This window comes from Podarcis muralis, chromosome 15, assembly GCF_964188315.1.
Source record: "Podarcis muralis chromosome 15, rPodMur119.hap1.1, whole genome shotgun sequence".
Lineage (NCBI taxonomy): Eukaryota > Metazoa > Chordata > Lepidosauria > Squamata > Lacertidae > Podarcis > Podarcis muralis.
Window position 1 is genome coordinate 4356220 of NC_135669.1, and position 26498 is coordinate 4382717.

At 43.2% G+C, this 26498-nt stretch overlaps 1 protein-coding gene across 2 annotated transcripts in view; it reads right to left on the reverse strand.

Moving 5' to 3' along the window:
* Positions 1–3542: 3542 nt before the first annotated feature.
* The window catches only part of EBF2 (EBF transcription factor 2), a 252915-nt gene continuing 229959 nt past the window's right edge, over positions 3543–26498 (reverse strand). The window contains exons 15-17 of one of the 2 annotated variants that reach the window (XM_028708250.2): positions 19613–19780; positions 14945–15008; positions 3543–5555 (exon numbers count right to left, since the gene is read on the reverse strand). In XM_028708250.2, the coding sequence (XP_028564083.1) occupies positions 14977–15008; positions 19613–19780 (200 nt within the window). In that variant the 3' untranslated portion in view covers positions 3543–5555; positions 14945–14976. The remainder of the gene's footprint in view (positions 5556–14944; positions 15009–19612; positions 19781–26498) is intronic. The other variant, XM_028708249.2, reaches the window with a different exon arrangement.

A 26498-nucleotide genomic window follows, 5' to 3' on the forward strand; every position in this document is an offset into this window, starting at 1 on the left:
TGGCTGCATGGAATGGGTATTGCCATAATGTGGGACAGTCAGGAAGGCTTCTGGAGATGACTGCAGTGGTCTGGCAAGGTGGTCCTTCAGATAACCTGCTCTTAGGCCATTTAGGGGTTTCTACATTAAGAGTGGACGCGGGTGGCGCTGTGGGTTAAAGCCTCAGCGCCTAGAAAGGTCGGCGGTTCGAATCCCCGCGGCGGGGTGCGCTCCTGTCGCTCGGTCCCAGCGCCTGCCAACCTAGCAGTTCGAAAGCACCCCCGGGTGCAAGTAGATAAATAGGGACCGCTTACTAGCGGGAAGGTAAACGGCGTTCCGTGTGCTGTGCTGGCTCGCCAGATGCAGCTTGTCACGCTGGCCATGTGACCCGGAAGTGTCTGCGGACAGCGCTGGCCCCCGGCCTATAGAGTGAGATGGGCGCACAACCCTAGAGTCTGTCAAGACTGGCCCGTATGGGCAGGGGTACCTTTACCTTTACATTAAGAGTACAGGTAATGCTTCCAGGACTTGTGTAATATGCTGTTATGAATTACGCTGGTCAAATACTGAGCAATGTAGGGAGATGGGATGTTCAGATATGAAGAAACCCCTCTCATCCAAATAGTTAAATAATCTGTCAGCTGAGCCCACTTTCTAGCTTCAACTGTTCATTTCTCTTTGGGGCAGCATTGTGCTTTCCCCTCTGTTGCATAGTCAGAATGATTTCCCCCCTGTTCCATGGTTCAGATGGAAGCTGCCCATTCCGCGTTTGCCACGCCTCCTGCTCACCATGTATTGCCTCCCATATCACAGCCCTTCTGCCTGCCCCTGCTTCTTGCACAGCCCCCCAGCTGTCAGTTTAATCTAGTCCTGCAAGCAGAGTTAATGAGACACTTCCACGTCCATAGCTTGGCGTGATTAGAACTCCTCAGATCCTCTCTCTTGCAGCAGCTGTGCCTTGTCAATGACTTAAATGGTTTAACTGTTCCGTCAATTCCCTAGCTGTCCCCCATAAGTGGCTGAAAGAGAGGCTACTGTTTCCCTGCTGATTAATGTGGAATGCAAGTTTGACCCAAACAAACTCTTGGAACAGTGTGTGTGTGCATAAAGAGAGAGAAGGAGAAAAGGAAATATTTGCTTTTCACAAGTATTGGAAAGAGGGAGTCTTGTGAGCTCCCCACTTGCCCTCTCTTATGAATGCAAGAAAGAGAAACTTTTTTTTTGTTTTTAACTAACTGTATGTCCAAATTGGTGCAAACTATTATTAGTCTTAACAATGGGTTATTGAAACAAGGCAATTTCGAACAATAAATTATGAAAGTGGCTTCTTTTAATAAGCCAACATTAAGATTAACCACAGTGTAGAATTTGAACATTGCAACTAGAACACGAAGCAATACTCCTTAGGAGCTGCTGGATTGTGGGCGTCACTGTCAGTGGTTCTCCATGGCTCAGATCCACTAGGAGCTGGGCATTCAGGATTGTGGGCCCAATTCTGGGACATTCCCTTCCCATTGTTGTCAGACAGGACCCCTCCCTGTTGAACTTCAAGAGCTCACTGAAGTCTTCTTCAGTTTCCAGCATACATTTTAACTAAATTCTTATTTAAACAGTTTAATTCTTTTTAGTATGGAGTCTTCCATACACTGCTTAGAGATGACTATAATTAAACATAAATTGTTGACATAAATAAATAATAAAAATGACTAGCTAATGCATGGACACAAGGCAGCCTGGATGGCGTCAGTAGAGATATGAAGTTGGAGTTGCTCCACTGATGGCTAGGTAAAGGTAAAGGGACCCCTGACCGTTAGGTCCAGTCGGAGACGACTCTGGGGTTGCGGCGCTCATCTCGCTTTACTGGCTGAGGGAGCCAGCATACAGCTTCTGGGCCAGCATGACTAAGCTGCTTCTGGCAAACCAGAGCAACGCACGGAAATGCCGTTTACCTTCCCGCCAGAGTGGTACCTATTTATCTACTTGCACTTTGACGTGCTTTCGAACTGCTAGGTTGGCAGGAGCAGGGACTGAGCAACGGGAGCGGGGATTCAAACCGCCAACCTTCTGATCGGCAAGCCCTAGGCTCAGTGGTTTAGACCACAGTGCCACCCCCATGGCTACTACTTTCCAATAAAAGAGTTGATGATGCAGAGGTGATGCTGAGATTTTTTATTTTTTGCCACTCACTTCACCTGTCTTCCTCAATGCCTGATGTTTCTGCATCCATGTGGGGGCTCCATGGATTCTTCCAAATGAGGTTATTATTTTGGAGGGGGGTATCTGTTATCAGTGTAGTGCCTCTGTAAGTTACAGGTACTTTCTTAGTCCTGTCTATAGATAGGATTTTCATGATATACAGATCTCAAAATCAGATTCCTGTGGAATGCATTGAATGCTTGTTCTACACCCTTTGAGATTAGGTCCATTCATTTCAATGGTTCTACTCTGAGTAGAAGTTAGTTCACTATGACCTTGTTTGCAACCTTCCCCCTCAAAAGCAGGGGTGGAGGAGGCCAAGCCAAGACATTTTGCTTCCTCAGATCCTAAAAGCCTCTTCACATGTTACAAATTTCATGGGGTAATCAGCGTGTAGATTGTAACATGTAATGTTCCCACATGTGTGAAAGTCATGCTGTGTGCTTATGCTGGGAAGTCGTAGTCAGCTGCAGCTCCCTAGTGATACAGCACTGATTTATGTACTGGTCCATAAAAACTTAAGAATGAATGAGATCAAATGTCCTTTGAGTTCAGCAATCTGGTTCCCACAATGGCCAACATGAATAATGGCCACTGACACCCCCCTTTTGATGTGTCTAATCCTTTTTTTAAAGGCCTCTAGCCGAGTGGCCCTTTCGTCTCCTGTGGCAGTGAATTCCATAATTTAATAATTGACTGGGTGAAATACATTCTTTTCTCTGTTCTGACAATCAGTTGATTAGGTGACCCAGTTTCTAGTATTATAAAATAGAAGGGGGAGACATCTCTTGAACTCAGATCCATCAAAGCTGAATTGAAATGGATGTCTACTGTTCAAAGCTTTAGGGAAGGGGTGGGAAACTGGATCTGGCACGCAGGCCATTTTGACAAGTGGGCAGGGCAGTGTGGGTGCAATCTGCTGTTCCCACCAGTGCCTCCACTCAGCCCAAATCTTGCCTGTCCAAGTCAACTCCAGTCCTGTTCAGGTGAATTGCAATTATGTCTGGAGGGCAACTCTTGAGTCCACTGTACCTCATGGTCCATTACTGTTGAACTGGTTCTTTGCATTAAGCAAATTAATGTGGATATGAAGATCATCATTGACTATCTTGCTGTTTTGTGGCTATTATTATTAAGTTAGATGTAATAAATGATACCGTTATCTTGTTGGGTGTGTTCAGCATAATAAAAGCGAATGCACTGTGATTGCTGATCTATGAGAGTAGTTTCATTTGTTTAACATAACCGAGAGTTGCAGGTGTATAAAAGAGAGAGAGAAAAGAATGCAGTTGCCCTAATGAAGAAAACAGGAATTAAGTAAACATTTCCTATATACTTTTTGTCATGAACTTTCACAAACAATCATCATGGGAAAACACTAATGTTTTTATTCCCCTGAAAAACACAGTTACCCTCATTGGGTGCACAGAAGTTTGGGTTTCACCTTAAAATACAGGTACATATATAAATAGTATATTGTAAAAAGCCAATAAGTGATCAATAGATTTTATAGGCATATTATCGACATATGGGACTCCAGTGGAGATGATTACAATGACAGAAGCAGAAGGGGGTTTAGAAAGTCTTAGGGACTCTACCAATTCATTAGAACAGCTCTTACCAGCAATCAGCACATGAATAGGAGAGGTATGGATCAGCTTATTCACGGCAGTCCTCATGAATGTCCAAAGATGGTTGCCCTGAATCATGGATCCGTTTACATTTAAAGCACATATGAATCTCTTGTGCAGCCATGCTTCCCCATTCATTTCAATGGAGGGCCCCATTGTTTGCATGTGCAGAACCTGTCCCTCCAGCCACTTTTTCTTTTTCTTTAAAAAAAGAAGGAAGGAGAGCGTTGTACAAACCCATGCAAATCAGTGGCCTGCCAGGGAGCCAAATGTATATTCGAATCCAAATTCCTGATTTTTTGCTGCATTGTCACTCCTGCATTACATAAAAACTCTACAGGTTTCTTATAATGTACATGTTACATCAAATAACTGAAATTTGATTGAAATGTGTCAGCATTCAGATATGAACATTGACAATTCTGGACAAATTTCACAAATTTCCCCAAACTTAGGAATGTTGGTGACTATCGACTGGCATCCAAGATAGAATTTGGGCAAAATCCCTCATACATGAGTTTCAACATTCTCCGAAACACACACAGAATTTTGCCTTTGCTACACAAAAAGCAACCAATGGGAGAAAGCTTTTTCTGTTCCCTCTTGCTCAAATTGAAACCTGACAGTTCTGCACAAAAACCTGATAAAAAGCCCATACATGCCACATAGTTACTGGTTAGGATGTATGAAACTAGACAGCTTACGTCAGTACCTGAAACCTTAATTGAATCAAAAGGTGAAAAAGGTGTATAATATTCATACATTAACTACTGTCCTATATTTATATATATGTATATATACCATTATGCGTATAAAAGCTTGTGGATGAGTCCTTCGTGAAGAATTTAAGGAATTCTTGTACATTGGTTCAATCAGAAGCAGGAGAGAAGGTGAAGACAGATTGTACTATAAAGATGCACGCTTGGAGCTGCTTGCTCTTTTTTTTTTTTTTTGCATTATTTTTGTTCATCGTACAACAGGAGACAGAAAAAGTTCCCCTCCCCACCAAAGTCTTCAATTTCTACCTCTACATACAATAACTTACAAGTTTATTTATTTAAATAATTGTAAAACATCTTACATTTTCCATTTTAAAAGAGATTAAACTATAAGCAAATACACACATACGTCCACATTCCACCATTCATATCAGTTTTATAGGAAAGTCTTCCATGCTGGTACCCTGTTTTGTGGTTATTATTATTTTCTGCACAAACTAAATTGGTATCTGAAAGGCTCCATAGAAAATAGAAACTTCAACATTTTTATTTTTATTTTCCTACAAAGTAAAACAAAAGAGTATCCAAAATATCAAGCTTGAATGGTTGGCCAATTTGTTCCTCCTTTTAATATTTTACAAACATTAGGAAGGCTTTGTGTCCATAAGAAAAAGAATTCTTGTACTCCGGACTCAATCCCATAAACAGTGTGCATTTGGATCATGGCCAATTCCTCATTTTAATGTTCTTGTGAGAGGGGGGTGGGTTGATGTAAGCGTATATGAAACCTGGAACAGATGAGAGCAGCCTCCTGGTGTGTCTGATTCATTATTATTTTGTTTAAAAAGTGCCCTTGCGTTCTGCACATGGCTTCCCCCAGCAATAGAGCTTGTAGTGCTCCCCCCCTTTTTTAGTGCTCCATAACAATAAGTAGTTTTGTGCTGTAAAAAAAAGGGGGGGAAATGTCGGCGGGGACTCCAGCAACTCCTCCTCTTCTTTCACATTGGAGGAACAACAAGACCTGTCATAGCTGAAAATGAAAAGGGACAACATTAACATTTCAGCTGCTTGTCAAAATAGAAATATAGCAGACAAAGATGGTTCAATTATTAGTTATTCATTAACATTGGCATTTCCAATGCTCGTTAAAATAGAAATATATAGAAATGAAGCTGGATCTATCCCTAGTCGCTTCCAGACTGAACACTCCATATGTTTGTGTGTACTGCTAAAATAAATAAATATTCATCCCTATTTCCTCTATCCATGGTCAGTAAGAAGCAATAAAATAGGCAGGATTTGAAACCATAATATGTCCTTTGCCCTTCCAAACTGGACAGATGTTACCCTTCCAACTCTACAATTCTATGATAATTTGTTAACTCACTTTTACAGAGAATTGCGGTGGTATCCTTGACAAATCATTGCACTCCAGGGTTGCCTTTCCACAGATCCTCCTTCTAGTAACCCTGATTTATGAGGATTATTTTTATTTATTTAATTTTGCAAAAACAACAATAGAAAACCACACCACAACCACAAGGGGTTGTGGGGAGGCATCCCTGCAATGCAACAATACCATCTGAATTCTCTGCGAATGAGTGAACAGATGATTAGAAAAGGGCAAGTGGAGTACAGTGGTACCTCAGGTTACAAACACTTCAGGTTACAAACACTTTGGGTTACAGACTTCGCTAACACAGAAGTAGTACCTTAGGTTAAGAACTTTGCCCCAGGATGAGAACAGAAATCGTGTGCTGGTGGTAGCAGGAGACCCCATTAGCTAAAGAACGGTTTCAGGTTAAGAACGGACCTCCGGAACGAATTAAGTTCATAACCAGAGGTACCACTGTATCAACTTGTCCTAGACTAGAAACAATTGTTTTTCAGAATGCTGAATGTGGCAGTCACAATTTTGCACATGGATTTCTACTATCTAACTCCTGAACCTGGTCAAACAAATACTTTTGTAGACATTGAAGTTTTTGGAACATTTTGCAGATTTGCTTAGAGATGAGAGCCAAAATAAAAGAACAAAAAACTGAAACAGGGAGACCAACAGGAATTGGGGCCAAAGTCAATGACAGGCAGAACCAACCGATTCTAGTTTAGTCCCCAGCCCCTTCTCTGCTGAGCTCTACGAGGGCAACACTTGAGAATAAGGAAGAAGAAACCAACAGACAATGCCAGCCTCCGGACTGGTTGTAAGTAAGAAGCAAGGCAAGTGGAGCCTGGCTGGGGGCAGACCGGGGCTGGAGAGGCAGTGCCCCGTTTGCCCCAATGGGCCAGCTTCCATCTCTTTTCAACCTTAATCTTACCCTTTCTTGGTTAAAGGTAAAGGGACCCCTGACCATTAGGTCCAGTCGTGACTGACTCTGGGGTTGCGGCGCTCATCTCGCTTTATTGGCCAAGGGAGCCAGCGTACAGCTTCCAGGTCATGTGGCCAGCATGACTAAGCTACTTCTGGTGAACCAGAGCAGCACACAGAAACGCTGTCTACCTTCCCGCCGGAGCGGTACCTATTTATCTACTTGCACTTTGACGTGCTTTCGAACTGCTAGGTTGGCAGGAGCTGGGACTGAGCAACGGGAGCTCACCTCATTGTGGGGATTCAAACTGACGACCTTTTGATTGGCAAGTCCTAGGCTCTGTGGTTTAACCCACAGCGCCACCGGCGTCCCCCTAACAGCAAACTCTCTCAGTGAGGAGAGAACTTGGGGGGGGGGGGGTTTGCCAAGAAAGGCAGCAACTACTGTGGGGCCAAGTGAATGCTTTCCCCATTGTTGAGATGATGTGGCATAAGCTTCCTCTGGTTTTATTGCTGCTTTCAGTGATAAAATCCAAGGGTATTAATTGCTTTCTAAAATGTCCAATCCTCTATTTGACCTATTTCTGTGAGATGACTTAATGGCAGCTTGTAGCCTACCTTTTGTTCTTAGAAGCTGCTCAGTGCTTCTCCCCTTCCTCCCCTTTGGGGCTGTGCTGTCAAAAGCCTCTTTCCCAGTCTGCACTACTTTTTATTGAATGTTTGTGAGCTTCGGATTAAGGTCTTACACTGCTCGCAAAGCTGTAATTATTTTTGCCTGTATTACTATATATTGAATCGATGTAACTTTTCAATAAAGGTGGTTCATGGCAGGACATACCATGATGAGGGGGGAATATAGGAACCATTGTGATTATTCCACAGGGATTGTGCTCTCTCTCTCTCTCTCTCTCTCTCTCTCTCTCTCTCTCTCTCTCTCTTTATTGGAGAGAAATGGAAAGGAAGAATTAGAGACATGCTGCATTGTATTAACCTCAAAAGACTGCCGTGATCAGATGAGGCGCATGATTAAGCTTGTCAAAAATCACCCAGATGCTAGGGTGACATGCACACCTTAGGTATGTGTTATTAATACTACTAATAAACATAAAGAACTTTTGTTCCTTTCCTACTTGCAAAGAAAAAACAAACAAAATGCAAGCAGGGCCATCTTTCCCATGAAGCGACATTAAGCAGGTTGCTTTGGACAGAGGACAGGAACATATACCTTATAGCAAGACAGATTATGGGTGACTTGAGGTTCAAGGGGACCTCTAGCTAAGAAGCATCTGCCAGGCCCCTGACATCTGCTGCCTCCTCCCCCCCCCCCATTCTGACACCCCTGCACTTGTATTGGGTTCAGTGGCTGTGGTGCAAGGAAGCAACCATGCTGCATTCCACTGGAGGAGTTTGTCAGATACCTACCATTTAGATTTCCAAAAATTCAATAGGAACCTAGCTATATAGAAAGATGACTTATATCAAGTTGAGCCACTGACCCATGTAGCTCAGTATTATCTACACTGAGGGCTCATCAAGACTTGCACTAGAAAGAGGTTTTCTGCTTGTCCTGTGCTTTCAAGGCACAGGTCTGAGTGATCTTGCCCTTGTGCCACCACTTTCCCCCAATCTCCCCGCTCTTTAGTGATAATTTGGAGCAATCCAGGAAAAAACCCAATTGACATTTGCTCCAATTCAGCAGTAAAGATCAAGTTTCCTCTGCGGAAAGTGGAGGGAGAAGGGCCAGTCTGGATGAGCCTTGGCTGGCAGAGGCTCTCCAGGTTTTCAGGCAGGGGACATTCTCCTACCTTGGAAATGCCAAGATGCTCTTCTGCTGAGCTATGACCACTGAAGGGCATTGCAGGGAGTTTAAAACCATGGAATGCAGGGCAAAAAGTGAGCCAAGTGGAATGGGCAGGTGGGTGGACTTGGCCTGTATGTGTCAGCACTCATGTACTGCCTGAGAATGATGCATAGAGACAACGGAAAGGTTCACCTACAATTTAAAGCAAATTCTGGATATCTGCATGTAATCATTATGGAATGGCCTTGCAAGGGATGGAAGGACCCATTAGAATCTGGTCCATCCCAGTTTTACATGACCCAGGACCAAGTCCATCCCATTTCTGTGTGGGGTTTAAAGGGAAACCCTTTTAAAATCTGCACAGGAATATGAAGTTATATGACGTGTTGCCGCTGTCTGGATAATAGGCATTTTTCTTGCCTTCAAAGAAAGCTCCCAAACAGGGATCCTTGCTGCCATACATGATTTGAATACAATAGAGCAAGTTTATTACACGGGGCAGCCTTGTGTTCCCACCCCTGTACAATTCCCTCTGAGAGTGACAGAACGTTGTTAAGTCCCATTATTCCCAGGGGGGCTTGCTCTATTGTATTCAAAGTGTGTGGTGACAAGGAGCCTTGCATGCTACCCACTCCAGGTTTGTGTCTGGATGACCTGTTTTGGAGCTTTCCAAAATGGAAACGGGGAGAACCTGTTGCCCACTCCCCTGCTCTTTTCAGGCACAGTTCCATACCTAAATGCTCTAAGTCCTAGCAAATGTTTGTTGGTTTGTTCTGCCCTGGTGCTTTCCTCACGAAAACCCCAATTTCTAGCGCTCAAAATTGGAGCAAACACCAATTCAGAGATTCTGTGGATTGACTTTTGCTCCAATTGAGATTTAAAGAGCAGGTTTTTGTGGGGAAAGTGCCAGGGCAAAACACGGAGCTCTAAAGCATGGACTGTGCCTGGAAAGAGCTGGGCAAAAGCTGAGTAACTCTTGGGCTCCTCATAAAGGGATCCACAGGACTGTGGATTCTGGACTCATAATATAAGCCAATCCCGGTCATGATCCAACCAGGTCAAATCAAGGGAGCCTACTCGGGTATCTGTGTTCTGCAGATTCCTCTCTCATCCCTGCTTTGATTGAGCTCAGTGAAAACTATAGGTTCAAATACCTACATGGACAGATATTCTATTCAACCCATCAAAAGCAGTTTGAAGCTTGAGAGCATATGTTATACAGATTTTCCCGATAACCTCTTGAAGGAAGGTGCTTTTTCCTCCCTTGTTTATTCTGGCTTTGGGAAACATGCATTCTTGCTTCTGTGTTACAGGGAATGCCTGTGCATGGTGAATGTGAATGTTCACATGTGAATGCTGACAATCACAGGTGAATTTGTGAATGCCTCCAAACTAATATTTCTCACCTTCTCTGACATACACTAATGAATGGTGAACAGTCAAATTTAGACAACTTTCTGCATTCACTGCTGCATATGTGGGTTTCCAGACATTCACAAAATTTGTTGAGGCTTGTCAACTTCACACAACATTTCAAACATTTAGGATCACACACACATATAGCAAACCACTGCTGTAATCAATCACATTTCACAAGAGCTGAACTCATAATCTCAGTAATGATAAGAGGCGAGATCTGGGCTGAGAACCTCAGAAAAAAACCAGGCATTGTTATTTAAGGAGGAAAATGCTGTGGCATGTAACTATTCTTCTCCCCCATTAGCTTCTTCTGCGATGGCCTCTGAGGGTTATTTCAGTAACTTGTTGGAAAAAGCAGCCTCAGGTTTGTAACAAGATACACAATTGCTTGGACATGTGCTGCCCAAGGTCTAGAGGCTCTCAAATTTCTCTCATTACTAACACCATCACGTCTTGAATGTTTGTTTCCTCCTTGTGAAGGCCTCCCCTTTTGTTTGAGATCACTGGAAGCTATAGTTTCAAATGCATAGATATACTATACTATCATAAGCAGTCTAAAAATGAGAGAGTAATTAGCTATAATATTATTTAAACACCTACTAGCTAAATCAGCCAGGTATAGCGCAGAGAAAGTGAGGCGCAATTGGGTTTCGTTTCATTTCATTCATTTGTTTTAGATCTCATTTTCTACCCCACAGTGCCCAGAATGATGCTTTGTCAGGAGCACTGCGGAGGATGCAAAATTGTGCCCAGACAACAACAACAGCATCAACCCTTATATAAAAAAAAGTTGTGCTACTGCCTGCTCATGAGAAGTCCAGTCCTTGATAAACTGTTTGAGAATTTCTCTTCCTCCTGGATTAATTATGTGAGGTTTGCCTCCTAAATTCATCTGCCTGTGAATAGGGGGGTGAACTTCATGGCACTGTTTCAACACAGCTCTAGTGTCTTACTCCTAATCGTTCAACAACAGCAATAGCCGAGGATGTGACCCTATGCATGCTGACTCAGAAATAAGCCCTGTCTTCATTGCAACTCAATTCCCACTGCACATAGGATTGCAACCTAAAATTCTCCCCCCCTTTCAAAACGAGAGTGCTCTGGCCCCACAAAAAAGTGTAGGGAAAATCAGGAATGGACTATTCTATAATATGACTGTGAATTTAGCTCTGTTACGAAAACCAAATTGCTGCACTGAGCGTGTACTCAGACACAGGCTCCTTAATTCTATGTCCATCTCTCTGAGCCATTATTTTTGCACCTGGTTCTGCTTGGCTATGCTTGAGGTTCTAATAAAAAATAAAGTAGATCCCACAAGCCTGAACTTTGTGTGTGTGAGAGAGAGAGGGAGGGAGGAAGACTCTTAAACAAGAAAACTGAAACTGAATAGAGCCTGACATGGGAGTTCTCCAGACTATACCTTGAGACTCCACCAATTTCACAAGGAATCAAGTCTCAAGGCAGTCAGGAGAAAAAAGCTTCTTGACAGTTTCAGCTCCCCTGGACTTACTGCAGAGGTGAAACTGACAAAAGGCTTCTCCAGATTGTGCCTCAAGGCTTTTCATCAGTTTTCACCTCCTGCTGGGTATTCTACAGGGCAGAGGAACTCAGGTCCAAAATAATTTTATTTGGAGGTGTGGAGCATGAACTCTCCAAATGTGATTTGCCTGCTTCTGCTGCCACCGCCAAGTGCCCTTTCCTCTTTTGGTTACTAGGCAGTGGTGGCAGCAAGGCAGCAAAATCAGTTATCTCCCACTAGGGATGGACAAATCTGCTCGTTTCTGTTTCTCTTGGTTTCTCATTTCCCCAGGCTTAACTTCAGTTCACTCCATCAATTTGCAATTTTTTCTTTTAAAAAGTTTGCACATAAATCAATATCCACCTCCATGCACATTTTCCCTAATATCTGCATCCTTGCCTAAGATGTAAACTTTTTTTTTTTTTTTTTTTTGCAAGCAATTACCACTAATATGTTGTAGCATCGTATGTTGTTTTTGTGGACACTTTTTGGTTAGAGAACTGCAGTACCAAATTCAGAGAAGTGTAAATTTTGAATGACAGCTGTATCATCCCCTTATCATTTCAAAAAGTGTGATCTGGGCAAGTTCTCATTAAAATGCAAACTGAATAAATTTCTCCATTGTCACGACTTCCCACGTACCACTGCTGCAACCGAGATATGAAGTGACAGTTACACAGCAAACACACAACTTACACTCACTTAATTTATATGACTGCAACCTTACGTGGGTGATGGGGGAAATAAATGAATAACAGGGGAGTGGGGGAAACCTACCATTCCCTGCTATCCATTTATTAAGATGCTCAAGGGTCTGAAAACCAAGCCCTATGAGGAATGGTTGAGGAGTTGGGTATGTTTAGTCTGGGAAAGAGGAGATGAGATAGGATACCAATCTTCAGATATCTGAAGGGCTGTCACATGGAAGAGGGAGCATGCTTGTTTTCTCCTGCTCTGGAGGGTAGGACTCAAACCAATGGATTCAAGTTACTAGGGGTTCCAATTAAACGCCAGGAAAAACTTCCTGACACTATCTTACTGTTAGACAGTGGGACATTCTCCCTTGGGAGATGGAGAACTCTCCTTCATAGGAGGTTTTAAAGCAGAGGTTGGATGGCCATGTATCATGGATGCTTTAGCTGAAATTCCTGCATTACAGGGGGCTGGACTAGATGACCCTCTGGTGCCCTTCAAACTCTACAATTCTATGATTCCCTACACACCTGTGTACCCAATAGGTTTTTCTTGCTTACGGGCTCTAGAAAGTTGCAGGAGGGCCATGGGAATTTCCCAGAGCCCTTGGGCCTCCTTTCCAAAGCAAGAAGTGAGATGCCTCACTTTCCAGGCAGTGGAAAAGAGGTGTGAGGGCTCTGGGATGCTGCAGAAGCCCTTGCGCCACCTTCTCAGAGCCTGTAGCCTAAAGAGGTGAAGTTCATTCTACAGTGTCATGATTTAATTTCTGCCTCATTCCTCTGCATATGCAGATAATGATTTGCAGCGTGGCTCTTAGCATACAGAAATGGGGCCTGCAACAAAACGTTGCAGTGCGGAGTATTCATGTTCCAGTCATTAATCCATACCTTTATCCATGACTCTCCATTTTCTCCCTTCTCCTAGCTACTTTTCCATTCCTTTCCACACACACACAAGCCAGTTAGCATTCTGCGGCAAGTGAGCATGCTCAGTCCTCACTGGGCTATTTTAGTTGTTTTCCCCGCTCTGAGGAGTCTCCCCACGAAAGACTGTTGTGTACTTGTGTGAACCTTAGGGTTCCCCTGCAAGCCTGCTGATCCCTCCCTGATGCCATTTTGGCTGCATAACCCAAACATTAGAGATAGAGAGAATAATTTCTCCATTCAGATATTCCGATCTAGGCAAAGGCATAGGTGGCCAACAGTTCCTTTGTACTGCTCCAGCAGTTTCCAATTTGCTGCCTTGCATCTGTGATGAGATGATTAGACACCAGGGTACTCATCACTTCACGTTGCGTCACGTCACATTACATCTCTGCCACGCTGTTTTTAAGCAGCCTTGACGTCCGACACAATATAAATGCCGGGCTTTTCCTGATCAGGACACCTGCTATCAATTTGGGGGAGCAGCCAAGAAATGGGGGTGTTGTCAGGCCTGCTGCTTTCCCCCTGCCTACCATGTCTGGCTACATAAGAGGAATGTCTAGCAGATGGCACACAGGGAGCGGAAAGCAGGAACACATGGCACAAGGCGGGTTATCTGAGGGTATCCGTGTGTCATTCCTAACACCATTGTGGAAGCCAAGAATCATGTGGGTTTCCTCCCTTGTGTAACCTTAATGAGAACCATAGAGCAACTTAGAATAACAACCAGTTGCTTGAAACATTGCAAGCTTTCAAACAACATGTTCTTTATCAGAAATAGGTGGTAAGGGCACACCAGTGAAATAGAGAGCATATGGGGATAAGAAAAGAAAAACCTTTTTGGCCCAACAAGTCCAGCATCTTACTTACCACAATGACCAACCAGATGCAGGCAAAGCACACGCTCTACCACTGAGCCCTTTCTTACATTGCCTCTGAACAGGGAGGCTTTATATAGCTATCATGGCCATTAATAGGATAATCATCCATGTGCTTGTTTGGTTCCCAGGACTCCACCATTTCATTTAACATGCTTGCCCTGGTAGAGCGCTCAGCTCCCTCTGGTGAGCATGATGCACCTCAGCATTGGAGCTTCGGGGTGGAAGGCTCTCTGCCCTCTCCTCAGCCCCAAGGTTCTGGTTTATTTTGGCTCTGCACTGATTGGTTATTGATAGAACTCAAAAAGCAAGGAGACAAATCAAACTTCTGCACACCATTCCAGGTCTGAGCTGGAGGAAGAGCAGAATCCTCAGCCACTTCTTAGCTCCATGAAGCTGATCATCCCTGACCTGACACTGTGTTTCTAAGGTGCAATGTAAGGTCAGGGAAATGATTGTACACTTTGGGAAATGAATGTGGTCCTGGTGCTCACAAATATACTGGATTTCCATCCAGGCCAGCAAATAACCATGGACACCTACAACTTGGCTTATGAGCTCATCTAAGCTGGTGGGCAAACAAGAGGACTACATTCATTTCCCAAAGTGTACAGTCATTTCCCTGACCTTACATTGCACCTTAGAAACACAGTGTCAGGTCAGGGACAATCAGCTCATAATGGATTTGGAGTTAGGGGAGAGATTACCAAGTATGCTGAAAATGGAAATAAAGGGGAGCTTCAAAAGGAGCTCTCCAAAATGGATGAATGGGCAAATGAGGTTCAGTTTGAACAAGTGTAAAGTGATGCACATTGGGGCAACCACCCCACCCTTAACAAACATATACATTAATGGGGTCTGAACTGGTGGTGACTGACCAGGAAAGTGTTCTTGGAGTTGTGGTGGATAGCTAGATGAAAATGTCGACCCAGTGTGCGGCAGCTGTGAAAAAGGCAAATTCCATGTTAGGGATCATTAGGAAAGGGATTCAGAATAAAACTGTTGTAATATACCACACGTAGAACATAGTGTACTGTTCCGGTTGATGCACATGGTAAAGGGCAATGCAAGTGATCTGAGGGATGGAGCAACTCCCTTTTGGGGCTTTCTAGTTTAGACAAAAAAGGGGGGGGGGTAGGAGGAGACCTAATAGAGGCATATAAAATTATGTATGCCAGGGAGAAAATGGACTGAGAGAAGTTTTTCTTCCTGTCTCATAATATTGGAACCAGGGTAATCTAATGAAACTGATGGTAGATTCTGGACAGACAAAAGGGAGGACTTATTTAAGCTATGGGATTTTTTACCACAAGATGCAGTGATGGCCACCAACTTGGATGACTTAAAAATGGATTTACACAAATTTTGGGAGGATAAGGCAATGGCTACTACCCACTGCTGGCTCTGTACTATTTACAGTTGCTGAGAATCGCAAGTGCAGACAATGCCTGGCTGAGCTCAGGTCCCGCTTGCGGGTTCCCCATAGGCATCTGGTTGGCCACTGTGATAAGAGGATGATGGACTAGATAGGACTTTGCTGTGATCCAGCAGAACTCTTTTAATGCTCCTAGGCCATTTCCTGCTCAGGTAGATGGTCACACTTCAAAACATCTGTAAGGAACACTTCACACATGACATTTTCTGTACATGAAAATGGGGGTCTGGTTTAGGGTGGGGTGGGGGACATTTTTAGACTATGTGATAATTTGGCAGACTGATGGGTTCCACGTGCTGTGCAACTACAGTTGTCAACAAACAAGGGGAGAATGGAACCCTGATGAAGTGGGATACCTGACTGTGGGGAGACTTCTAAACGCATTTGCCTGAACGTGTTTACAATAACCCTGCAGACCTTATTGCTCCATGTAGGAGGTCAAAGGTGGGTGGATCAAGGATATTGGGGGCAGTGGTGGTGACTGGGTCCTCTACACAATTTCAAAAACCTCTTCAGGTGTTGAACTAGCTATGGAACTAGATAGCTAGAGATATGTATAAGTATGTATGAGGTATGTATTATACATGTATATATGGAAGTGCATATTCACCCACAAAAAGCAAGGAAGGGAGATTTTATGGGGCATTTATACAAGTTACCTTTAAAGAGATTGTGTTGTATGTTTCCATTTTGGGAAAATAAATTCCTTTTATTCAACCCCCTAGTGGTTCAAGAAGAGATTTCACATATACTTTGGAGCCCTGTCTGTGCTCTTTTAGGATAGGGGATCACTGCTGAGACCAGGAAGGCCCTGGAACCACTCAGTTTCCCTATAATAAAATCATTTTGCTCTATGGAGAGCTGAAATTTATTCAAGCCCATCCATTCTATGTCTTTGGCTGTACAAAAATAACTTACATGGCTAGAACTGTCCATTCTCATTCACCTCCCTTTACAAATTGATCAGTCTCACTGAGGTGCACAGAGGGATGATTTCTTTGGTGAGGTTCCTAAGCAACATTAGGAGAAGATAGAGAAGCTCTGCAAGAGCATCCCAGGGTGGTGTCGTCAAACGCTTACCAAGGCCTATGCTCTAGCAGGGAATCCCACAAATTGTTCCTGAGTTAGACCAGTGGTCGGCCAAGCTGGCTGGTAGCAGCACGTGAAAGAAGAACTATTTGGAAGAACTATTGCATCAAGGTTGTTGTGCACATTGCAAAACAAACAAACAAGCAAACAAAACACCATTGAGATTGTACATCCCATTGATGGAAGAAAGACTGGTGGATATAAACATACTAAATAAGTAAAATAAACAAATGGGAATTCATGGGGAATGGAATGCCAGAGAGAGGGAACACATAGAACAATAATCATAGAAAGTTGCCTTATACTGATTCAGACACTTGGTCTTTCTAGCTCAGCAGGCACATGGTCTTGCCCCTGCAATTGAGGGGGCCGGTGCCACATGACGTGATCACATCATGTGTGCACGCTGCATGACAAGCTCATGTGACTCGTGTGTGCAATACATCAGCACATTGCAGGTGTTCACGCACAGCATGCACATGTCACTCTGGAATATTGAGGGGGCCAGGCCTCCTCCTTGAAATTTTTTGAAGGGTCCTCAGCCCCCCCCCCCCGATGGTGCTCCTGTAGCTCAGTATTGTCTACACAGCAGCTCTGCAGGGTTTCAGGCAGCTGACATTCCCAGCTCCATCTGGAGATGCCGGAGATCACACCTGGGACCTTTGCATGTACAGCAGAAGCTCCTCAATGGAGCCTCAAGCCTTCCCCGCCAGGCCTGCTCCTCTAGCCTGATCCCTCTGCCCACTTGTCTCTCAGGGCTTAGCCACACTTCCTAGAAAGCAAGAGCCAAGCACTTTTCCATGTGTCCCACACTTCCCAGGCATGGGTCCAAGTGGGTTTGCCTTTGCCCCACCACCCAATTGCCACTTGTTCTGATTTAATGCTAAACCATGGGTTTTCCTAGAGGAAAGCTGTGGGGCAAATGGAGGTATGCATGAGCCCCAAGTGAACCTTTGCTTTGCTTTCTTGGGGCAGTGTGGGAAATTAAACCGGTTGCTACTGCTTAAGAGTAGAGTGTCCAGGGCAGATGATAGGACCAGTCAGCTGCCAAAAGTGCCAGGATGTGAATATCATTTGCTGGAAAAGAGGGATGGGACAGAGTTATTGCATCCAAGTCTCCTTCCCTTCCTACCCTCTCAGGTGCTAAGTTCAGCAGAGACACCCCTCTTGGTAGTTCCTCCATCTTCAGAAGCTCAGGGGGTGGAGTGGCTCGGAAGAGGGAATTCTCATTGGCCGTCCCCAAGTGCATCTGGTACCTTTATTATATAGCTTCCAGCAATTGCTGAAGATGCACCTCTTTGCCCTGGCTTTAGACACTTTGTCGTTGTTGTTGTTTAGTCATTTAGTCGTGTCCGACTCTTCGTGACTCCATGGACCAGAGCACACCAGGCACTCCTGTCTTCCACTGCCTTCCACTTAAAAGGTCTATATTTTCTGGACCTACCTTACTTCTGTAATTTTAAGTTGTAATGTAAAACTGTTTTTAATATTGCATTATAATGTTGTGTTTTAATGTTATAACCCACTCTGGGACTTTAGGGTGAAGGGTGAAGAATAATAATAATAATAATAATAATAATAATAATAATAATAATAGCAGCAGGTATTTGGTTGACCACTGGTTTAATCTAGTGGCACTTTCAGAATGATTTCCCCCCTTTTCCATTTGCAAATTACCTAGCAATATGGGTGAGCCAGTAGGTCTTATGTGAGAACTTATTAGCTTGCTATTAAGGAGATTCACAAACACACTCCACACTAAAAAAAATAATAAAAGCCACTTCAAGGCAACTGGGAGAGTGGAAAGAACTCTTCAGCTGTCTGTGGGAGGGCTTGCCATGGGTGGCAACAATTCATTATCCTTTCTTTAACTTTTTATAACACAGTCTCTGCAGGTGCTGGCAATACAGCTCTTCTTGGTCGTTACCAGCCGGCAGCCACCCTCCCATCCCCAGAATGAAACATTGCTTCACAGGGATGGGAATGGCAGTCACTGTCCTCTGAGAGGAGCTCCAACAGTTCCCATCAAAAACTGAAAATACAACAGGGACCAAATGCCCGTTGTTGCAGCCACCATAAATGATGGGCCTCCTCACTCCACCCCAGAGTCTTTAAAAGAATGTTGCTTCCCCCAACACACACACTCACAAATCTATGTGTGTGTGTATCTTCCATCTTAAAAACTCACTACTCCATTTACAGATGTCAGTTTTCGGTGGGGACATATTTTCCAAACATACTTTTCTCCATACTCTTTTGGGTAGGGTGGAGGGACAACAGCACAACATTCAGAGAAGTCTGCATTCTGAAAGGTAACTGTTGTTCTCAGACATCCCTAGACCAGCTGATTTAAGCTCATGGACCACAGTTTGGGAACACATCTCCTAGATGAAGGCGGGCTCCAGTAGGCTCACTCCAAAAATACAGCCCTACCTACTACACTTCACTTTAACTTTAAGATTCCTGAAACCTTTCTGCCTGCCGATATCATGAACTAGATGGCACCCAGCTTACATTCAGCCCGGATTCACAAACATTACTTGTACATCATGTTGTAAGTGCAACAGCAAAGATCATTCAGAATGTAACTTAAGGTGTTCTCTCAATGTTAAAGCAAGCCAACCAAGAGGCTGCTGCTGGTGATGTAGCTTAGCAACCAGTTACAGTGTCATGATCTTTGCTGAGGTTGGCTGTCTTCTGATTGGCTGTGCAATTCTGAGGGACTTTCCCCTTATATGTGTTAGTTGTATATCCCTCCACTATGAACAAGGCCTGACTAAAAAGTCAAAACCTTTCTCTCCAGGTTGTACATTGTTTTTGTTCAGTTTCTCTCCGTTGATGCATTCTCAGCATTCCTGTTGTCTCTGGACTCCATCTGTGTTGTTTAAGCGATATTGCTAATGCATCGAGATCCTCCAAGCTTTCAGCTTCTTTGCTGTTTCTGTATCTGCCTTTGAAACAAAGCATGCTGCATGCATGGAGGCTCCAGGGGGCAAGGAGTGGAAAATAGAGTTTTACGTACCTCTGAACCCATTTCCATTGCCAGTGGAGCAAGCCGGGGAAGGAGACCCCTGGGGTCGGATGACGGGAGCAAAGGCACTCTTTTGTTTGACAGCAGGAAAGACAGAGGAGGAGAATGGGAGGATGGAGGAAGTGCTTGAGGAACCAACTGTTGGACTTGAAGACATCACTGAAGAGGAGGGGAAGGGAGAAACAGAAATTCCATTAGAAGAAATAGGAATTTTGGGGACTGGAAAATCCCCCTCCCTCTTTCCCTCCCACTTCACACCACTTTACAATCCAAAGAGCATCTTTAAGGGGTGACTGATGAGAACTTAGTTATTTGGTTTCAAAGCCCAGTTCAGGTGTTCAGCCTGGAAATGTTCTGACACAAAGGCCACATCCACAACTTGCATTTAAGGCATTCCTATACCACTGTAACCATCATAGCTTCCTCCGAAGAATCCTGGGAAGTGTAGTTTGTTAAGGGTGCTGAAAGTTCTCAGGAGACGCCTACTGCCCTCCCAGAATGACAATTCAATCCTTCCAGCCAGGGAGCTCTGAGAATTATAGGAATGGAGTCTCCTAACAATTCTCAGCACCCTTAACAAACCATAGTTCCCAGGATTCTTTGGGAGAAACCATGACTTTTAAAGTGACCCAGTGTGGTGTAGTAGTTAGGGTGTCAGAATCAGGCCTAGGAGATCAGGGTTCAAATTCCCACTTGGCAATGAGGATCACTGGGTGACTTTGGGCCAGTCCCTGTCTCTCAGCTTAACCTACCTCACAAGGTTTTGGGGGGATAAAATGAGAAGAAGAAGAAACATGTACACCACCTTAATAGTGCTTTAAATACAGTGGAACCTCAGCCTTCAAGCATTTCGGAAGCTGAACAATTCGGAAGCCGAACGTCGAAAACCCAGAAGTGAATGCTTACGCTTTCGAACGCGTCTCGGAAGAATTCAATTCCATTGAAATTGCCAACCGGCAATTGTGCCTCGGTTGTCGAACGTTTCGAAAGCTGAATGGTCTTCCGAAATGGAATACGTTCGACAGCCAAGGTTCCACTGTATATGGACAGGTGTGGCCAGAGTGTAAGGCACCAGGGAGGTGTATGCTGGCTCCGCCTGTGATGTCCCTGCACACCCCCTTCTTTATCAAGGTTCCTTGCAAGAATCTTCCAAGTATGTTCAGTCCAACAGGCTCAGAAACCCTCTTCCCAGTCAAGACAGGAATTAGGGGATTAGGGGGTGATTAGGGGGTGGAGCAAAAAGATGTCCAGGAGGGAACATGGCCCTTAGAGTGAAAAAGGCATTATTTGACCCCATTCTATTGTAACAGAGCGAACAATGGCTACTTTACAAGTAGGTCTTTCAAAAGACGGGTTTTATTTGTAATGTTAAGCAACAGCAAATAATAGATCTAAGAAGAAACAGAAACAGGAAGGCACATTGTCCTTGTTTTGCAACTTTTACAAAGATCTCCTGAAAGACTTGATTAATTCAGTGGCCATTATTTGTAGCCTGGAAGATACATGGCTTTCTTTTCTTGGATACAAATGAGATTATTGCAGAAACTGTAAGTAAATTCCTGTTGAGAGCAATGGATTTAAACAAAAAAAAAAAAACCACCTTGTCCTTATAAACATAACCGCTTTTCACGACCTCTCAAAAGAGTCATTTAATATTGTATCTCATTTTTCAAGTGTTAATAGATGTACTGTATATTCCATTATGAGATATGTTGACTGGTTCAATAAACTCTTTGATATAAAACAAATAAATAAGACCTTCTGAAGCTATTACATAATATAGTATAATAGGGTAATATTCACTCACATACTCCTTTTCCTGCATTATAAATTTCTCCTTCCCTTTCTTTTTATATCTATTAGCTAGTTTTCTTTTTATGTATGATTGTAAATGTTTGTGTGAGTACATCTCTGGAAGTGCTGTTGTTGGAGCAATGCATTTTATTGATGTGTTGGTTTAACAAGATTTATATACCACATAATAATCAATAAAAATCTCTAAGCAGTTTTATCCACACAAATGGATAAAATCAAACTTTAAAAACAAGTAGACATGAAATGTAGCAAACTATAGAGCAGTTTTTCAACAAATCGGGATAATAAAGTTTTATGTCTGTGTAGGTTTCTCTAAACTAAAAAACTTTTAGTTACCATTTAGTTATATTGATACCAGGAAAGGTTCTAGAGCAGACAATTCCACAGTCGGTCTGTGAACCCTTACAAAAGGATGCGGTGACCCTGCATGGGTTTCGCAAACACCAGTCATGCCAGACATCATTTCTTTTCTTTTCCCTCCAATGGAGTAACAGGCTTGGTGGGTCAGGGGAATGCTGTGGACATAGTGTATCTTGAAAAAGTTAATGGGGTGGTGCTGTGGTCTAAACCACTGAGCCTCTAGGGCTTGCCGATCGCAAGGTTGGCAGTTGGGGTCTGCATGATGGGGTGAGCTCCCGTTGCTCTGTCCCAGCTCCTGCCAACCTAGCAGTTCGAAAGCATATCAGTGCAAGTAGATAAATAGGTACTGCTCTGGCGGGAAGGTAAACTGCTCTGGCTTCCATCATGGTGTTCCATTGCGTCAGAAGCGCTTTAGTCATGCTGGTCACATGACCAGGCTCCCCCAGCCAGAAAAGCGAGATGAGCACTGGACCTCATAGTCACCTTTGACTGAATTAAGCCGACCAGGGGTCCTTTACCTTTACCTAGTGTATCTTGATTTCAGTAAGATTTTGACAAAGTCTCCCATGATATTCTTGTGAGGAAGTGGTAAAATGTGGATTAAACAAGGTAACTTGGGGTCCCTTCCAACTGTAGAATTCTGTTATTCCATTATTTTAGCAGGCACGGAAAGCAATGCAGAGAAGGCAACTGCCAAATATTAATAGGCAGGAAGTTCCAGAGATTAGGTGTTGCCACACTAGAAGACTGGTTGGAATGAATATTATGTGGTCTTGTACAGTGGCCAGTGGTTCAGAGCGCACATCTGGGGCAAGGCAATCTTTCAAATAAACTGACACAAACACGATTTCTCCCTCTCTCATGACACTCATAGACATGCAGTGACATTGAAATTCACTAAAGACTCAGGATGGACAAAAGAAAGCATTTTTTTTTCATGCAGTGCACAGATAAACTATGGAACTTGGTCCCAGGGGAGGTTGTGATGGCCACCAAATTGAATGGCTTTAAAACAGGGTTAGGCAAATTCATGGAGGATAAGGCTATCACTGGCTACTAAGCCTGATGGCTATTGTTGTAGCCGCATAGTCAAAGGCAGTGCACTTCTGACTACAAGTTGCCAGGAACCTCAGGAGGTCCTGCTTTGGACAGACATCTGATTGGCCACGGTGAGAACAGGATGGTGGACTAGGCTCCTCTTATGTTCTTCTTATGATTGGATTTTAAGTATAGAACAATATCAAAGGTGTCCCTATCTTCATCTGTCAAATGTTGCAGGACACAGAAGCTAAAGACCAATATTTTAGATGGTGATTATTATTATGATGATTGAAGCAAACTTTAGACACTAGGAGAGAGATGGTTGAAACTGGGAGGAACTAAGCTTTGCAATCCATTTTGGGATCCAATTGGCAAAAACACTCATTTTGTTGCTCAAATCCACAGCATGCCCACACAATCACAGCTGGATTTTACTCTGCACATTTTCTTCTCAGAGCCTGAACATTTCCTTTTTTAATTTTTTAAAGGGTCTGTCAGCATCTCATTGTAAACCCTTATTGTCAGGGGTTTACAACTCAGCTGTAAAAATTTCTCTCTTTTTCCCTGGAGCTAAAACTTGGCACACATAACTCAGTCAGGAAGTGGAGTTTGTAAGGGTTTTCTTTTTTACAAAAAAGCGGAAAAAAACCTACCAAACATCTGTTTGGCCATTTTTAAACTCTCTGTGCAAAAATCAATAGACATTCAAATTTCTTTCTTGAAGGGTGACTCTTTCAAAAAGGCAACTGATTATTATTAATATTTTCTTTTTTAAAATACCTCAATATGTTCTCATCCTATAATGTGGTCTGGATTTATTTTTTGAAAACAATTCAGTATTGTCAGTAGATAATGGCTATCTTAATCGAAATGACTTTGACAAGGACTTGGAACAATCACCTTTAATCCCAGCTCCACTATGGACACTCATAACTGGGCAGATGGAATAGTTATTAAAGAAAACAAGAGGAACCAGCAACAAACTATTATGCATACTTGCTTTTTAATAAGTCATCTCCTGTTCAGGGTTCCAGCCAGCCGCCATAACACACAACATTCCATGGTTGATGAACATCCTCAGTCTTTACTAGGCTGTGGAGGGGTTTTTTGGGTGTGTGTGTGTTCCTCCCTCAGTTCATTTATTATTATTATTATTATTATTATTATTATTATTATTATTATTATTATACCTCTGCAGTACAATGATGGTTTCCTTTTGTTGCTTAGTGGCTTGCTTGGTCTCCAGTCCTGCCAGGAATCACCACCTGAGTTTCTTATTAAAAGGCGTGATGACCAGGCCTGCGTGAATCTCTCAATTTCAGCTTCTCTCTGTTTCCCATTTTTCCAATCTCAAGTTCAGTTCTCCACATTTCCACATCAGTTTGCATGTTTTTTTTTAAAAGCCCTCATGAAAATTCAGCAGCATTTTATTTTATTTTGCCCAATACACACATTTTTGCAGTGCAACTTTCCATGTTTTAATGCATTTTTATATGTCACTTTCATTAATATGTGCACTTTTATGCATAATTTACCCCAATACATGCATTTTTCTTGCACTTTACTTGGCTTGAAAACTGCATTTCAAAGTTCGGAAGAATGCAAATTTTGAAGGATGGCTATGTTTCGGTCCAATCTTGTTCCGGGAAGTGCAAATTAAGCAGGGTTGCCTTTAAATGTGAACTGAATCAAATTTCTCCCCCCTCTCTCATGACGGCTGCTACTTCAGCTTTTTGTGCTAGCGGATGTGGCTAATGGTACAGAGTATAGACTAAACTGTACGATCCAGCTGCTTATTCAGAATCAGGCAGCACAGTGTAGAGCCAGTACTTAGTTGAGCTCCAGTTGCTTCCCTGCTGCTCACCAGGGGATAGAGAGGGAGGGGCAAGGCAGTGGTGAGGCTGGCATGGTGCATAACTGTTGATGCTCTACTGTACTGCCCACTATCAGTATACCCTCCAACTTGATAAAAGAATTGGGTTGTTAAAAGCCTGCCCCTACTTGTGTTGGAGAGGGCTGTAGCTCAATAAGAGAACATCTGCCTTGCATTCAGAAGGTCCCAGATTCAATCCTTGGCATCTCCATGTGGGCATGGAATGGCACCTGTCCAAAAAGCTGGGAAGCCACTGCCAGCCAGTACAAACAATGCTGAGCTGGATGGACCAGCGATCTGGCAACTTCCTATGTTAACACTGCGTAGGTTGCAAAGCTTAGCATTGGCATGTGGAACCCTCAAGAACTTCTTTGGTCCCAGCATCCTGGTTAGAGGTGTCATTTGAATGCTCCACAATGCCACACAGCAACAATATGCAGGAGCATTGTGGGAAATCAATAAGATTCTGCAAACTTCTCATGCTGTCACCACCACCAAGTAAGCCCACTGGGCCCATCAACATAAGAGAAGACCATTTTGCTGGAGTAAGGCTACAGACCGGCTGCTGAACAGTAGTTCCTAGATATGAGTGGCTGGTAAAGGAGAAGTACAAATCTTTGCAATGGCCAGGAGTGTGTGTTAAGTTTCATAAAACCAAAGGAGAAGAGAACGTATTTCTCTCTCTGGTGTACTTACACATATTGCATTTCTGAAGTGACAGCAGAGAAAGCGTCTGCATTTAAAAACCAAGGAACTATAATGCTGCAACATGCAATACCCTGGATGGGTGCAATGAAAAACGGAAAGAACTAAATTTGGGTTAATATTCCAAATGTACATTCATTGGGTGTGAGCATCTATCCAAATCAAGCTGCAAAGTCCATTTCTAGGGATGGATGAATCACCTCTCAGTTTCTAATTTTCACCCCACTCTAATTTTCATCTCCACATCAGTCTGCATTTTTTTACATAAAAAAACTAAGTTCCTATTCTTCAGCATTTAACTATGAATTTCTCCTAATACGAATGTTTCTGCATGCAATTTTGATTAATATACACATTTCGCAAAACGATTCCCCCTAATATAATGCATTTTTACCCCCATATCTGCAATTTTATACATGTTACTTGGGTGGAGAACTGCAGTACAAGTTTCAAAGGATGGCTGTGTTTCGGTTTGTGTATTGCGTTGGAAAGTGCAGATTAGGTAGATTTGCTTTTAAAGGTGAACTAAATTTCTTCCTCAACCTTAGTGGATAAAGTGGTTTATTTAGTCGAACGTCCTACTTTTCTCCTGTGAAAACTGAATGAGGAACCTGGAATTTAGGTTTGATTTCTAATATTAGCACAAACCTTTTCATAAGTTATGACTTGGAGCAGATGGTTTGATGGTCCAGCATCTTAACGGACTTCTCTCTCCTCACTCCCCACACCCCCATGATTCATTTTAGTTTCTGGGTAAGACTGACAAGAAAGATATGGATAGACTGTAAGTTGATTTTACAGGTGAGAGGGAGAGCTCAGTGGCTGATCATATGTCATAGAATATTAGAATTGGAAGGGACCCCAAGGGTCATCTAGTCCAACCCCCTACAGTGCAGGAATCACAGCTTAAGCATCCCTGACAGATGGCCATCCAACCTCTGCTTAAAAACCTCCAAGGAAGGAGGGTCCATAACCTCCTGTGGGAGACCATTCCACTGTCGAACAGCTCTTGCTATCAGAAAGTTCTTCCTGATACTTAGTCAGAATCTCCTTTCTTGTAACTTGAAGCCATGGGTTTGAGTC